A 17,420-nucleotide genomic window follows, 5' to 3' on the forward strand; every position below is an offset into this window, starting at 1 on the left:
AATTTGATAAATTCAATCAAAGTTAGCAAACTAACAAAGCATCCCCTAAAGCATTCAATCTCAAGCAACAAATTTACATCATAAACATTCAAATAACAAACGGATTGAAAAATGAGAAAAAAAAAGTTTAAGAATTTAAGTTTAGACTTTAGATCAAGGAACAAGCATTTACTTGAAAGAGTTCAATTTTAAACTTTAGGTTAATAGTTTTTACTTTTCACTTCCGTTTGGGTTCATGGAGGAGACAACTCAACTTTGATGCTTTTTGTGACATTTGTCTTTTGAGAATTGGTCTGGGTCCCTGGGTGAATTAACGCAAAAGTTGGTATTTGATCAATAATTAATAAACCACCCTAAAACGACGTCGTTTGATCTTAAACCAGACTATTAAAAAAATATAAGCCTCTATTTCCTCTGCATGTCGTCTTCTTCCTCCATCCTCACCGGAAATTGCCATTTTCATATGACATTTCTGTACGAAAACTTCATCCTCGACGCCCGGCAGCAAAAACCTAGCCTAGGAAGTTGCCTAGACCCGCTCACGCGTGGATCCGACACTTCGTATGTTGGATGATGTTGTTGGATAATCTCTGCTGGCATCATATATCAATTGGGTACGGAGTGTGATCCTTTGTGTTGAATTACCACGGAATGGGATTGGGAATCGGGTTACTTGAATCTGAAATGCAGACTTGCCAAGTGCTTGGTGCCAGATTGCCATTGGCTTGCCTGGACGAGGCTGAAAATCAAAGCCATTCGGTGCCTCTGCAATTTCATTTTGCTGGGTACAACAAATAATAATTAGAACTGTTTGAGCGGCGGAGAAAAATGGGAAATTTATCAAAATTGTATGGTTGTATAAAGTTTGCGTGGTCTATTAAGGGGTGTATTGGATATAGATTTGTGTTGATTTATTTTAATTGACAGACTTTTTGAAATGTCCACAGACTTTTATAGACTTGTTAAAATTACTGATTTCAACTATAGACTTTTGGATGATTTTACAAACTTTTATTGATTCATGAATTCCACATAATTCATATTGATTGATTTATATAGATTTCTCAATATTCATGATGTATGTGCATACCATGTCTCTCAACTATAAGCCCACGGTTTCGTGATAATTTGTTTCACTCCTTGTTGCGCCTTAAGTATTTAGGTTGTTTTATGGTTCTCTGACACCTCATGGATGCTATTGAACAAGAATTTAATGCATGGTAAGAAAATTTTTATATGGAACAATTTTTATTCTAAGCAAATTTATTAGTTGTATAACATGTATCTTTTACAAAGAAATTAGAAAATCTCGATTATTTTATAAGAAAATAAAAAAATTCTTCAAATTTAATATATCGACCATTAGGTACCAAAAAAATAGAAATAAATAAATGTTTTGGGAAGTTTTAAGCTAAAGAAATGGGTGTTCATAAAATATTGATATGATTATTATTCTCATGTCTTTTTATGTACTTCTTTCATCGTTATTGTTTTTATTATTAGCACTAGACATGTGTCCACATATAAGAATGAGGTTTTAATTTGAATAAAGATAAAAGGTAAGAACATAACATAAAGAAAAAACAATCATGAAATCATAGATTACATAAACATGTCGGTTCTAGGAAAAATAATTGGTAAAAAAAAGACAAAAAGAAAATAAAAAAATGCTGGAGAAAACAAACTATAATGAGAAAGTACATAAAAATCTTTGGTCTAAAAGTTAGATAATTTTTGGATTGTGGTGTGTATAATTAACACCAAAAAGTCCATTGGTTTATAATTTCATAAGTATGAATGATATTTTAAATACGCACAGACTTCTACTCATTTTAAAAAGTTCTGATTAAATACCTTCAGACTTTTATGGATTCCATAATGACTTTTAAAAATCATAATTGAATACACATAGGCTTGTATGAATAATTAAAAATTTGTATTGAATACACCTAAACTTTTGAATTTCATAAATTTCTTTAGAACTCTCACTAAATCCATATACAATACACTCCCTAAGAAATTTATGTATATTTAGTAGCACTCTATGAAAATGTGTTTTATATGTTTATTTCTTTTAAATTTATTCAGATTCACTTCTTTATTTCCTTCTATATATTCAATAGAAGATATCTAACAACTTCTGTACTTTATCTCATACATTCAGAAAAATGTTCTCATTATTGATTGAAATTAAAAATCTTAGGCAATTTCTGTTAAATTTGTTATACTGCTGAAATTTGATACATACGGTGATACGAAGGATAAAAAGGGCAGGTCGGCGTCAAATGATTCAATGACATGAAGGAAGGGTTCTGATCAAATGCCCACATCAAAAGCGAAACGTGCTGCCTCATTAACTAACAAACATCACCATCTCCCCTATCTGCCCCACCCTCCCCACCCTCCCCACCCTCCCTCTCCCGCGCGTCCACCTCACTCTCCCCCAACCAATCCAAACCCACAAACCCTACCTCTCTTACTTTTTCCCTCGCACTATAAAGTATAAACTACACAACGTAGGATGTGTAAAAATATGCGCTGTGAAGATGTAATGTTTTAAAAATATTTATGTTTAACTATGAAGTATATGTTTATTTGTACGTGAGATGTGAAATAATATTTTTGATAATTCATAATTTAGTAGTATTTGGAAACTGAATTTATAATAATAGAGATAAAATAATAATAATAAAAACGAAATTGTCTAGCAAAATAAAAAGCCAAGAAAAGCCACGCGAGCTCGGTCCAACACTGCCACGTTCCCAGCGCGTGGGCCACCAGAGAAGAAGAGAGAGAAAAATCCAGAGAAAGAGGAAGAAGTGGAAGGGCTGTGTGAGTCGTTGTGTGAGAAACACAAGAAAAGAAGCAGCAGCCACATATAAAAGCCACCCCCTCATTACATCTATATATTCTTCTTCCTCCTCTTTCTTCTTCTACACGAACTCTCTCTCTCTCTCTCTCTCTCTCTCTCTCTTCACTGAAAAAACACGGACACTATGATGGCTGCAGCGCCACCCGCCGAGGACGCGGACGATTGGGTTAAACATGCCATGAACGACGACGTGGCAGTAGTCAGCGTTCTCCTCGACATCAGACACTCGGAGCCGCCCCCGCCGCTGTTCCGTGGCGCTCCTCGGGCACTGAAGCTCGAGTGGAGCGTGCGGCAGAGGAGGTCGAAGCACGTGCCGCGGACGCAGAGCGACGTTGGTGATGTTAGAAAGAAGAAGAAGAATAAGAAGGTGGAGGAGGAGGAGGAGTTGACGAGAGCCAGCCCCACCACGCCGCTCTCCTTTAGCGGCGCCACTTCCGTCAGCGGCGGCGCCTCCGAGGAGTCCTGCAAGCCGGCTAAGCCGACCTACGCCGCGAGATCTAAGGTGTGTTGTCTTTGTCCTACTCATTCTCGCTTTCTTTTTTGCTTCTGACTCACTCAAGCGGGTCGGGTTTAGATTCGTTCTCTCTCTTCCCTTTTTCTTCATTTTTTAATGGACCAAAACGCCCCTCTGAAACCTCTTATATTTACGTGAAAATGGTGCGTATATTTCAATCTCTCAGATTTTCTGACCTCTTTGAAAGCTCTCAGATCGCTTCTTCCAACTGCTTCCCTTTATTACCCCCGCATGCATGGGATTTTCTCGTCGCCGCCGAGGTCAATTCCTATAGCAAACCGGTCCATACTCGCCGGTTGGCTGGACTGGCCGTTGTCGTTTTATCATTCGTCAAACATATTTCCCCGGACCAAAACGCCCTCGTCATTTCAAATAAATGACCTTCCATTTTCCATTTATAAAAAGATTTTAATTTATTCCCTCAGAGGAAAAAAAATCGATGACTTCCATTCAGAGCCATACAGACTCGATTACACACTTTCACGTTTTATTGCCGTTCCGGCGCCCCCTGTCACATTTGCATTACACAAAAAGACCAAAACGCCCTTTCTCCAAAGTCTCAGCCAACCCCAGAAAATGTGTCCCCAACAGTAGTGTCGGAGTCAACACACAGATCTGGCAGGTAAAGTTTCCCCCCAAAATGATGTAACTCTCCTCGTTAAAGTCAAATCTTACGCGAGAATGTGCGGGGGCGTTTTGGTAAAAAGGGAAGGACATCGTCACCTGCTTTCTCGGTGGCGTGTTTTCGTGGCAATATAGGTCTTACGTGTGGTTGGGTGTGGTGCGACGTAGTGGTTGTGCAGTGGGGAGGGGGGGTAATGATCGGGTGAGGTCGGCTCCACTCTAGCGTGTGCTCCAAACGGCGTCGTTCGCACGCGAGAGAGGGGTCAGAGGAGGAAGATTAAAATAAGACAAAAGAGAAAACCTCAGGCTTGTTGGTTTCTTTTTAATTTTTATACAAAAGACGAGGTCAGGCTTGGATCCAATGGAAAGAGTCAAATCAGTAAAAGCTTAAAGTGGGTCTGATTAGGGATTAGGCTGTTGTTTTTATCTTAAGTCACAGCCTGTCATGTTAGTCTTTTGCTAATGTTGTTTTGTGGGGTCCATGGGGAGTGAGAGAGATGGAATTTTGAGAGATATTAAAAAAATGGGAGAGATTGCTTTTGTTTTAGGTGGCTTGAAAATGGTGGAAGTGGTACTGTAGGTGTAGGAAGACTAACATTTGTCACACACATTGTTGAAAGGTCTACTTGTTCCTACTTCGTAGTGACCACCAAACTCAAAACCCTTGCCATTAGGCCATTAGGGTTTTCAAGGTACATTCTTTTTTTTTAGGAATTAAATTTTGGGGCCAGTGCGGTTGGGAAATGAGAGAGCCAGGTTGGCCCAACAGAGCAAAAATGAGGGAGGGTGCACACTGCAATAATGTCTTGGCTGCCCATATGAAGTGGTCACAAATTTTACAATGTGCATAAAACATGATTGAAGCGCCAAATTGTCACGGGGAAAGTCATGAGGGTGTAGGGAGGGAGCCCTATTGGAGGGTCACTTGTAGCGGTGAGAATTTATGGGGTTGAGTTGAGGGGGTGGGCCATTGGAGTGGTATCCACGTACTCTACACTCGTATCTGTACTTGGGTGGATGAAGGGATTTGCTTTGCGCCTTTGCTTTTATAGTACTTGGTTTTTCTTACAGTACAAGTTGCTGGGATTGCCTTATGCTGACTGATTTGGTTGTTGGGTTTCTGTAGGTTACTGTTACAAGTTGCACAACCATCTCCAAGAGGCCAAGAAAGAGGAAGGTAAATATATCAATCATGGATATGGGTGATGAACCTTGCATATTTGACATATTTTGTTTCTTAAATTGTTAAATGTCTCATGAATACGTAAGCTTGATGCAGCTGCTACATGGATTGTTTCATTTGCTTCATGTACCAACTATGGAAAGGACCCTTGGTTTGATAAACGACTTAGTTGTTGCAGTTACTTTTTGTCGCCACGTCATTTCAGAATTTCCTATGATAGGTCTATTTTTTTGGATTAGACAATCAGTGTATTTTTTCCCATAGAATCAGATAGGCATTGAATCTCCAGTTGATTTATGCTCTTCATGTGAGTGTAGACATTATAACATTTGGGTAAATTCCTTCTATGGTACCTGATGTTTGGCTACTTGGACAATTTGGTACCTGATGTATGAAAGCGGACAATTTGGTACCTAAAGTTCTCAAATTTAGGTCATTTTGGTACTTATGTCAATTTTGACCATATTTTCAGGGTTATTTCCGTCATCTTATCTCAACTTTACTTCATTTTTTTATAATACCTCCAAATTGCCTCTAAGTTATCACTAAAAATTTGATAACTCATCCACTTAGTATCTGTGATGATTTACGCATATAAGTTTTCATAATGTAGCTATCAATCTAAATTAATTTTAATTATAAGTAATTAAAAAAATATTTTGATAAAAATTACAATTGCATAAAGGCAATTTATTTCCTTTGCAGAAAATAATTAGGATACAATAAGTATATTAAGAAAAAAAATTTATTTTCGATATATGCGAAGTATATGCTAAGTGTAGTAGATATATCAATTTAATTATCTCTAAAGAGAGGCAATTATAGGAAGAAAAATGTGAATTTGATGAATTTAGGACTAGAATGACGGAAATAACCCTGAAAATATGGTCAAAATTGATAGAGGTACCAAAATGGCCTAAAATTGATAACTTTAGGTACCAAATTGTCCGCTTTCATACATCAGGTACCAAATTGTCCAAGTAGCCAAACATCAAGTACCATAGGAGGAATTTACCCTATAACATTTCCAGCATGGGGTGAGAAATCGCTAGCACAGAATCATAGATGACTACTTGTGTTGAGTTTGCATTATTTGAATGCAGTGAAAAAGTTGTAATTTAATTCTATGCATTTCTGCTCCACAATATGTATACAGCCATCATCTTGCCATTTCTTGAGGAATAGTTTAGGCGAGGTCTCGCATTCCCCTTTTCATCCCCTTCCCATTATATCTCATACCGTACTAAATTGTTCTCATGCTTGTTTGCAGACATTAGTTCAACTTAAAGAGGAAGAGAGTCTTCTGTTGAAGGAAAGACGCAATCTGAAAAAGGTATTATCCTGAGAAAATATACATACTTTCGTATCTGTTTTGTTAGTTGTTATTCTATTATGTCTACATGGAGATACCTACTGACTTATTATAATTCATCACTCTGCAGGAACTACTAACACTACGCCTCAATGTCGAGAAGCAGAGGGCCACAAATGAAAACTTGAAGAGAATAAAGGTAAACAGGCTACTATCACCCCTGGGCAAGTATTGAATTTCAATTAAAAGTTTAGAAACCTCACAACTAGTTCATTTGGTATGCAAATATATGACTGTTGTCCTAAATTGGGTTTACACTGTACCAGGGTGACATCTGATATTGGACATGACATGGCATATTGCTCATAACTAATTGGTTTTGCATGTTTCATAAAACACTCATTATTGACTGAATATTGAACACTAGTCAGAATTATGTGTTATTGGACTTGCGTATAGTCTAACAAGTTGATTCCTTGAAGAATGCCCAACAGTCATCACTCATCAGCTAATGTCAGCTGACCTGAGTTGTTGAATGTTTGGACTCATAAGTTTGCATTATTCTGAGACTAGAAACTTTATGCAGAATCCTTAGAAACTTAATTAAAATGAAGCTTTCGAAAAGTGGTTAGCGCCTATAATTCTTTTGGGCCTTTGTTGCTACCTACTTCTAAGGTCATAGATGTTAGGTGTTGAAATCGTAAGGTAGACATCTGGTTGCCTCTGCTTAGATGTGTTACAGTGATACAAATGAAGTAAAATTTACTTCCTCTCATCAGCACTTTCTTAAATTGTACCTAAGAACAAGTTTGTTGGTATTCTTAGGACGTTGTGTTTGTGTGTCTGTTGGTTGCTTCAGCTGCATGACTTAATGCTTCGTTTGCATTGAACTAGTTGTACCTTGGCTTGCACAACACAATATAAATTCTAATTTGTAGTATTCATCTTGGGAAGATGACTCAGCCTACAAATTCATTATAAGTATTAGAATCTAAAATTTGAACATTGTAGTGTAAAGGCAATACATTTTTTCTTTTGCTTCGTTCATTCTTTATTTCCATAATGGTATACAGTAAAATTTTCCGTTTGCACACTAGTGAGGTGATGAGTAACTAACTTTGTATGTGTTACCTTCATGTGTTTTTAACAGCTGCAGCAAACGCTGATGAAAGTTGCATCGTCTTCTGCATCGGGTGAAGCCATTTGGTATCAACCTGCACAAGTAAATGCAGTTGGTGAACTTACTAAAGTTATTGATCTTGGCGTTTCAAAGAGTCCCTTTCCATCCAACATGTCTAACATAGTACACGAAGGTGGGAACTGCCGAGAAGCTGCCTTTCCACTACCCGATCTAAATCTTCCGTTTGAAGACAATCACAACCCCGAGGCTTTATGTTGAATCAGCTAAGAAGATTGAAAGTACACTAATATCCGTTTTTTCCTCTAATCATGCGGCATCAAGTTTAGCAGCAGAATTTAGCTTAATAATATAAAGTTTTTAGGTTGACAAACTAAAATGTAAGTATGGAAATCAGTTACCTTGACCGATTATTGAAGTAAAAGCGGCACCGAGGATAGTTTAGAGATCCCAACCCCTTAGTTTACAGTTTAATATTTTTCTTTTTTTAATGTTATCTAGTTTTTTAAGGAACACTCATTCCTTTCTTATTTTCATTATTTGTGTCTATGATATTGTGGCACTGCTCCATAGCTAATTGGTGTTATTAATACCTTTCTGATTCTTACTTCAGACGGCATACTCTTTCCCCAGTGGAGTCTAAAGATGATTATATATTGTTAATTTTCTTTCTGTGACATCAATTATTTAGAATTCTAGTAACTAGTCTTGGGAGAGTTGAATTTACATTGTTCATTTTGGTTACTCAAGTTGCAAGTAGTACTGTGCTCTTGTGCAATATAGTGACCATCCATCATCTCTGAGTAACTGAGTTCTTTTCCTTTGCCATCTTCCTTAACTGCCCTCTCTTCCATTGAAGTGATAGTAGCTTTTACCGAAGAGTGCTTTTAAAGGCTTTTAGGCTTCTAATAGGTAAAATTGCAACCTTTCTGCACTGTGACCCCTGCGGAGAGGTCAGTCAGGGACTTCACTCTGAAGACTGCCTATAGGCCTATAGGGTTGCACGACATGAGTTCTAAGTAGTGTGTTAGCTAGCTGCCACTTCTAATGGCGACTCATTTACATCTTCTTGAAACCGTACGTACTTGGAAATGAAGTACCTGGCGAAGGCGTCCAAATCTGTGTGTGGAGGGCTGCAAACAACGCACTCCCTTCTAGAGACTTGCAGCACCAGCTTTTGAAGCAAACCAGCATGATGTTTGGTTTAATCAAGAGTCGGGAAAAAGATAGTGTGCTATTATGATATCTTTTTAGGAGTGTTCTAATTCAAATGGCTCGTGAACTTGTGTGCAAAAACTTTTATGTTCATTACGCAAAATTTCTTGGCTCATGAACTTGTGCAAGTTTCTTGGGCGACTTTGCAGAGGAACTACTGAATATCCCCTCGTAGTTTTGTTTCTTTATATTACATATGAAGAGTGGTCAATCTGGTTTTGTTGTAGTAAGATTTTGGTTGTGCGTGTCTAACGTTGCGTTTGACGCGGCTTATTGGGGGCTTATCTCATAAATTAAGGAGAAATCAGTGTTTGGTAAACACATGGAATACCTCTTTTTCTTAAAAATCATAGCCATTTTGAAGGGATAAGTGGAAGTTGGTATTCCATTCATTTGGAAAATAAGTAGAAGAACCGTATGCAAATAAATGATATTTTCAAAATGACAATGGGTACCCTTCAAAACACAAGAAAATTACAAGGAAACATAATCTCCCTCTCTCTGCGACCTCAATCTGAGTTTCTCCTATTTGATTAGTCAAGCCGCAAAAGCTCTCTAGATCTTCAATACTGTAAGTTCTCTAAACCGTCAAAGTTCGATCTGTTTCGAATTTATTCTCCTCGTTGTATGATTGCATATATTATTTGATTCAGGGTTAGTTTATTGAATCTATTCTTTTTTATGAACATTGGAGATTAATTGTGTTGTAGGTAGGGGTGGACACGAGTCCATTCGGTTCGGTTTTGGACAAAATCCATAACCCAACCCAAATTTTAAATTCGGTTCGGTTCGGTTTTTCTATTTTAGAGACTGTGACCCACAACCCAACCCAACCCGTACGGTTCGGTTCGGTTCGTTTTTTTTTCCGGTTTTACCCGTATGTAAAATACGTAATATTATATATTAATTTTAAAAGTACAAAATTTAACATAAAGATGAAAAACTAATAGTCTAATGATTATTCCATACCTAATTGACTTATGCCTCATCATTTAGCCTGTGGATCTGAAAAGCTCGCCGAGTCCCGCAAGCCCTATGGGTTTTTACCCGAAAACAACACTAATATGTCATAAGAGAAGACATATTACCAAAATATGAACACTAAAAGCCGTTTGCATATATGAAATCACCTAATTTTTGTCACCGATTGTGTGCAGTCGCACAAAAAAAAACCCATTTGGGAAAGCCTAGGTCAATGAGGATTTTAATATGTCAAAACGCATTTTTTTTGTTGACCATAGGTACGTACTGTTAATCAATATCCAAAACGGACAAAATTTTTACGGGTTTCCTAAATATATATACTGATCACATCTGCTGGTGTCGATTGACCATATTTCGAACTAGAGTTATCGATCGCCGAAGTGTCCACTAATGTATCATACCTTTATATTAGATTTATAATAAAACTATCGCATTATGAAGCGACTATATGATGGAAACTTCTCGGGATCAATCGATACCATTCGATATCATTGGTATATATATTTAGTGACCCTATAAAAATTGCACCCAATTCAGGCCTCATTGACCGTTGGAATTTTTGGTAAATCGAAAACACCACTATTATGCCCTAAGGGATGACCTATTACAAAGATGCGAACGCCGAAAACCGTTTGCATATATGAAGTCACCTAATTTTTGTTACTTATCATGCGCGGTCGCACTGAAGAAATCTTTGGCAACACCCTGGTCAATGAGGTTTTATTATGTGAAAACACATCTTTTTGTTATTGACCGTAGGTACGAACGGTCAAACCATGTCCAAAATGGATGAAATTTTTACGGGATCCCTAAATATATATACCAATCACATATGCTGGTGTTGATCGACCATATTTCGAATTAGAGTTGACGATCACCTAAGTGTCAACTAATGTATTATAACCTTTATATTAGATTTAAAATAAAACTATTGCATTATGAAGCGACGATATGAAGAAAACTTCTAGGGATCGATCGACACCAGCCGATGTGATCGGTATATATATTTAGTGACCCTATAAAATTTCATCCAATTCAGACCTCATTTGACCGTCAGAATTTTCGGTAAATTGAAAACACCACTATTATCTCCTAAGGGAGGACCTATTACAAAGATGCGAACGCCGAAAGCCGTTTGCATATCTGAAGTCACCTAATTTTTGTTACCTATCATGCGCGGTTGCACTGAAGAAATCTATTTGGAAAAACCCCGGTCAATGAAATTTTATTATGTGAAAACGCCTCTTTTTGTTGTTGACCGTAAGTACGAACGGTCAAACTATGTTCAAAACGGACGAAATTTTTACGGGGTCCCTAAATATATATACCAATCACATCTGCTGGTGTCGATCGACCATATTTCGAATTAGAGTTGATGATCACCTAAGTGTCAACTAATGTATCATAACTTTTATATTAGATTTAAAATAAAACTATCGCATTATGAAGCGACTATATGAAAAAAACTTCTAAGGATCGATCGACAGCAGCCGATGTGATCAGTATATATATTTAGTGACCTTATAAAAATATCATCCAATTCAGACCTCATTTGACCGTCGGAATTTTCGGTAAATTGAAGACACCACTATTATGCCCCTAAGGGAGGATCCATTACAAAGATGCGAACGCCGAAAGCCGTTTGCATATCTGAAGTCACCTAATTTTTGTTACCTATCATGCGCGGTTACACTAAAGAAATCTATTTGGCAAAACCCCGGTCAATGAGATTTTATTATGTGAAAACGCCTCTTTTTGTTGTTGACCGTAGGTACGAACGGTCAAACCATGTCCAAAACGGACGAAATTTTTACGGGGTCCCTAAATATATATACCAATCATATCTGCTGGTGTCGATCGACCATATTTTGAATTAGAGTTGACGATCACCTAAGTATCAACTAATGTATCATAACCTTTATATTAGATTTAAAATAAAACTATCGCATTATGAAGCGACTATATGAAGAAAACTTCTAGGGATCGATCGACACCAGCTGATGTGATCGGTATATATATTTATTGACCCTATAAAAATTTCATCCAATTCAGACCTCATTTGACCGTCGGAATTTTCGGTAAATCGAAAACACCACTATTATGCCCTAAGGGAGGACCTATTACAAATATGCAAACGCTGAAAGCCGTTTGCATATCTGAAATCACCTAATTTTTGTTATCTTTCGTGCGCGGTCGTACTGAAGAAATCTAAATGGCAAAACCCCGGTCAATGGGGTTTCAATATGTCAAAACGTCTTTTTTTTAGTTAACCGTAGGTACGAATGGTCAAACCATGTCCAAAATGGATGAAATTTTTACGTGGTCCCTAGATATATATATCGATCACATCTGCTGGTGTTGATCGACCATATTTCGAATTAGAGTTGGCGATTGCCTAAGTGTCAACTAATGTATCATAACCTTTATATTAGGTTTAAAATAAAACTATCGCATTATGAAGAGACTATATGAAGGAAGCAAGACGGCTAAATAATGCGCCTCTTATACATTAGGTCAATTAAGTTAGAAATTAGGTGCGGTTGTAAGACCGACTACACTATTTATTTTATTTTAAAAATAATAATAATGTAAAATTATAAATATGACAAAATGATGTCGTTTTGTAACGTTGACTATTGACTTCGGGTTTTTCGGGTCGGTTCGGTTTCTAAGGGACTGAACCCAAAACCCAACCCAAACAGAATCGGTTCGGTTCGGTTTTTTTATTTTCAGTTTGGTTTTATTCGGGTTTCGGTTTTTTCGGGTTCGGTTTGAGTTCGGGTCCGGTTTTTTTCGGTTTCGGATCAGTTTGTCCACCCCTAGTTGTAGGTATTCGAGATTTGAGTGGTAAAGATTGTGATTTCCAGAAAATTTGGTCGTGTGATCCTTTGCTTCTGTTGGTATGATCCTTTGTAGCATTAAAGCCATTAATGTTCGGGTGTTTCCTTCTTTCTTTCTTTTTTCTGATTTTTTGACAAATGGGTTGTTTCTGGTGAGTTGAGGAATTGAGAATTTGAGATCGTGAATTTTAGGGTTTTTTTTTAGTTGAGAGGAGTATCTTATGAAATTCTCTTCTCAGTGGGGAATTCTCATTGATATAAACTTCGCTATTTAGATGTTTTTTATTCTTCCCTAGCATAATAAATTACAAAATAGAATAACCTCAACTCTACTCCATATGTGAGGGAGACATTGCCTGGATGTTATTGTTAGAAGATTGCTTTGTAAATTAACAATTGAGGACCAACATTAGGACATGGATTAATCCAGATGATGGATGGGAAGAAGTGTGTTGCAGACTAATAAATTTGGAGGTAGAATCATGGGTACAAGAAATTAGATCTAGTTCATCATGATAATCGAGCTGGAAAGGCATTTGATTAATTACATATATGAGTTGAATTATCTCAAGAACTATAACAACCAACATACATTATGGAAAAAATGCAGGATTAGTACTAGTAACTTTCTTTATTACTCTAGGAAAGGGAACTCCCCAGTGCTTACTTTCTAATGATTCTAATTGCTTTGCTTTCATTTTAATGTAATTACATTTGTTCCTGCTGAGAAGGTGGATTGATATTCTTTTAATCTATGTCATTTTGTTTGTTTTTCAGTCCATGTATTGCATATTTTGAAAATTGAAATGCATTCTATTTTGCTTGTTAGTTGAAATTGCAATTTACATCTGGAAATGTATCTATTGCAGCACCTAATTGAAAATCTGGTTGGGAGTTTAGAGGAAAGAAGAGTAACACACTAGACAAAATTCTCTTGGTTGAAAATTATGAAGAAGACAAGAGGATGATGAGTATGTAGCTAGTATTTTAGTACCATCATGTTTGTATAATTTTTCTTGTGGTTGCTTGATGATCGAGTCCAAGTGAACACTGTAAGGTGCAATTGGTTGACACACCAAATGTAAAGTGCATAATTGCAGTCTTACTAGATATCTCTACAATTTGATTACATATGCATTAACTTTCAAAATCCATGAATAGATTTGAGCAGAATATGGAACTTATTTGGATTCAAATTTTGTTAACCTTGATGTCTTCCTGAGAAATGCCGAGGCAAGTGACCCTGATTCTAGCAAATTGTTTTCCAACCAAGTCTAAATTTTTAATTGATTTAGTTGAATGTGTTATGATATTTTTGATATTATTTGTGTCAATGAAAAATATATTTTGTTATTAAGTATCGAAAAACATAAAATATTTATTAATCTTACTTGAAGTCAATGAGAAGTAAAAGTTAAAAATACTAATAAAAAAGGGACTGATAGAAAAAAAGATGAAATAAAAAAATTATATTGTATTTGCAAAGAATCAAGAAAGAAAATATATTATTGGAAAAGATAAAAAAATACTTGAAATTATTTAATGTCTAAAATTGTCATTTGATGTCCAAAAATATAAATCAGCTTAAGTTTACCAAACACTCTACATAGCTTATGTCACAAAAAGTCACTTAAAATAAGTCAGTTTACCAAAAAGTGAGTTACTTAACTTATTAAAAACTTATTCCCAGAAATAAGTATAAGTTAGATTTTCTTATAAGTCACAGCTGTGCCAAACACAACCTAATCTTGGTTGCATTACGAAGAATTTATATATATATATATATATATATATATATATATATATATATATATATATACACGACTATACAGTCCACCTCTATGTACGTACGTAGATGCCTGGTTTAGCATTTCCTGCCAACAGAATTGAGTAATGAATACGTACGTACTAAGATATATAAAGCCATCCCATTGTGTTGCAGTGTTGCTCCTTTCCGAATCCAACCATTTGTGCAGCGACTCCATATATAATATATGTTTGAGGCCCGCTGTGAAGTCAATTAATAGTAAGGCCCTCTGTTATATATGTGGCTGATGCATCCTATAATCAACAACCAACGTTGATATGTTTGTTTGGGATTGCTAATTAGTCGGAGTCCATGTCGTGACTTCAACTTCATTCGATAAGTTAGTAACCACTAGTTTCGTAATGTTATAATCAATAAGTTCTAATATTCATTTCCGTATTGGACACGCCAAATGAAATTTATGTTAGACACGTACACGTTAATTTAATATTATTTTTAAATATATATATCTAATAAAAAATAAGTAATATAGTTTCTTAAATAACATCATCTCAAAAATACCCATAACTAAATTTCACATCATAAACCGACAAATGTTAAATGCACAAGAAAACCAAAATTGGTGTAAATCAAAAATACCCATCAAAATAAGTCAAACTTTAAATGGTAAATATATAATCTTGACTCACCCACATATCTCAAAACCTAATAACCTATATTTGAATCAAAATAAATCAAACTATGACTGTATGAATCAAGTAGAGGTAACCATGTAGACATCAGATGACAAACTAAGGAAAGACTGAAGACAGAGTAACATAACTAAAAGCATAGGCGCACATGTGTGTGATAATGAACATTCAGAGCTTGAATGGATTTCACCAGGGCTGTACCTGTGTATATATTCATTCCAAAGTCTCATATTCCCTAATTCCAAAGTCTCAAAGATTTCCAGAATGCTTGTATATCAAACGCTGAATTGTTATCTCTGTTGTTCATTAAGACTGACATACGTTTAACAATGAAAACAAGTGTAATTGCTTCCCTCATTTACTCGAGCATAAGAAGGAACCATTTACAATTAGTGTCAAATACAGAATGAAGAGGGTCAAATTACTGGGATAAAGACAGTATTAGGTATGCAAGAATGCTCTCCCTCTTTACCATAAACCAAAGGATAATGTGCACTATATCTCATAAAGAGGACAAGGAAGTATGTACAATTTAATTAATACCATCAGAATGTTCTGTTGATTGAAGCAACGGGGAAGGAAAGGCAAGAAATCAAAGAGGCATGACAGAAAGAAAGACAACAGATCAACAAGGAACCAATAAATAAACAAGGGGGAAAGAGAAAGAGAAATCTAGGAGAGATCTCATATACCTTTATCATAAATCCATAATAGATTCCACAAATCATCACAAATAGAAAATTTTAAGTTCTTACTTCATTTAACAGAAGACGAAGAAGAAGAAAGAGGAGATATCTTGCCGAAAAGATCGCTGTTGCAGTGGTGGCGATAGAAGGAAGAGATTTGGTGACGACGGTGGTGGGGACGAAGTGGTCGGAGGGTTCAAGGTTGGAGTTATGTTGGCTCACTTGGCTGCGTAGCGGCTAGTGAGACGAGGATCGCTGGATCGGTCTATAGGTCTAATTTCCGTTTGCGGATGAAAATGCCCCTCGTGTCCAGCCTTAATTGCGTGTCTAATGTGGAAACTCGTGTCCCTTACATGTCCGAGGCATGTCTGAGCCGTGTGCAATTTCAGATCGCGTGTCTGAACGTATTGACGTGTGTTCGTGTCCATGTCGGACACGCGATACGGCATTCCGGAGGCGTGTTTGTGCATCATTACTTGTAACTAAGAGACTTTACACCTGTGACCTATCGTGATAAACTCAACCAGCCACACGAAATTAATATGTAGATCGAACTTTCTAAAATGCATCTTAACCACATACAGGTTTACGCTTTTGGCTAAGTATCATTCATAATTTCATAGGGGTCGATCCATGTCCGCATTCTTCTTTTTCTGTATTAGATTGATTCATGTATTTGCCATTGTTATGAACACCTTTGCATGCATGGCAGATGTATTGATTTGATTTATTAATTAGTTAGTATTGATGTGCTGGTATGGACCTTAATTACGTGATCAATTTCATCGACATTTTCTTTTTTCGCCCATAACCGTACGTAACAATTCAAGCATGAACCTCGCTTTTGTTTATAAATTATAATCAATTCCTATGACAGATAAGTGAACCATACTTGTAGAATGATGATGTCATTTTTTTTTCATATTCTCTGACAGATAAGTGAGTCACTAATAGGGAAGAACCATATTCTTATGTCGGACGGATACAAATATGTTATCGTTGACGCCTTGACGGACAAATCAACACTTCAGACGTTTCAGTATCGCAACCGGGAAATGTGACAGTTGAAACTTGTTCATCCAAAAACAAGGAGTACGTCTTCCGATCCCTTTCAAGGACACTAAGTTCATTTGTGAAATTTTCAAGCAAATCACAAATTGAATTAAGGCTTAGTTTAGCATTGCTTTAATGTGAGGTGAATTGTTTTTAAATGTGTTGTAAAGATAATCGCTTTTGAATTTATTGTGAGAAAAATTGCTTTTAAATATGTTTTGAGCAAAATCAGGGCTGATACTGTGTCTATGAAGGCTTAAGACGAAAAATATTTCGAGGCTCCAAAATAAATGTTAAAAAAACCGTAAATATAAAAATAAAATAAATTTATTTTCTATATGTGAGCTATTTATAAGTCACGAGTTTAAATTTAAACAAATTACAATTATATTATAATCTCTTACATGCTATAAGAAAAAACTTAAAAATGAATGTAAAGTTAGACTTTCTTTTTATTATAATCTCATTTAATTTGTTTAGTTAATATAATAATAATTTTTCATTATATTTAATAGTAATTAATTTTTAACTCTTTTTTC

General features: G+C 36.1%; 1 protein-coding gene across 1 annotated transcript; it reads left to right on the forward strand.

Annotated features, from left to right (window-relative positions):
* The first annotated feature begins 2,928 nt into the window (after positions 1-2,928).
* On the forward strand, positions 2,929-8,315 carry LOC126799010 (uncharacterized). Its single transcript, XM_050526116.1, has 5 exons — positions 2,929-3,374; positions 5,137-5,187; positions 6,464-6,526; positions 6,636-6,704; positions 7,656-8,315. The coding sequence occupies exons 1-5, from the start codon at positions 2,997-2,999 to the stop codon at positions 7,902-7,904; spliced, it is 810 nt and encodes a 269-aa protein (XP_050382073.1). The 5' UTR covers positions 2,929-2,996; the 3' UTR covers positions 7,905-8,315.
* Positions 8,316-17,420: the final 9,105 nt, after the last annotated feature.

The sequence above is a fragment of the Argentina anserina genome, chromosome 6 (genome assembly GCF_933775445.1).
Source record: "Argentina anserina chromosome 6, drPotAnse1.1, whole genome shotgun sequence".
Classification (NCBI taxonomy): domain Eukaryota; kingdom Viridiplantae; phylum Streptophyta; class Magnoliopsida; order Rosales; family Rosaceae; genus Argentina; species Argentina anserina.

Bases quoted from the DNA above. Each gene is read 5' to 3' on its own strand.
- LOC126799010 (XM_050526116.1), top strand. From the start codon at position 2,997: ATGATGGCTGCAGCGCCACCCGCCGAGGACGCGGACGATTGGGTTAAA. The intron at 3,375-5,136 runs GTGTGTTGTCTT...GGGTTTCTGTAG, and splicing joins CCTACGCCGCGAGATCTAAG to GTTACTGTTACAAGTTGCAC. The intron at 6,527-6,635 runs GTATTATCCTGA...ATCACTCTGCAG, and splicing joins AAAGACGCAATCTGAAAAAG to GAACTACTAACACTACGCCT.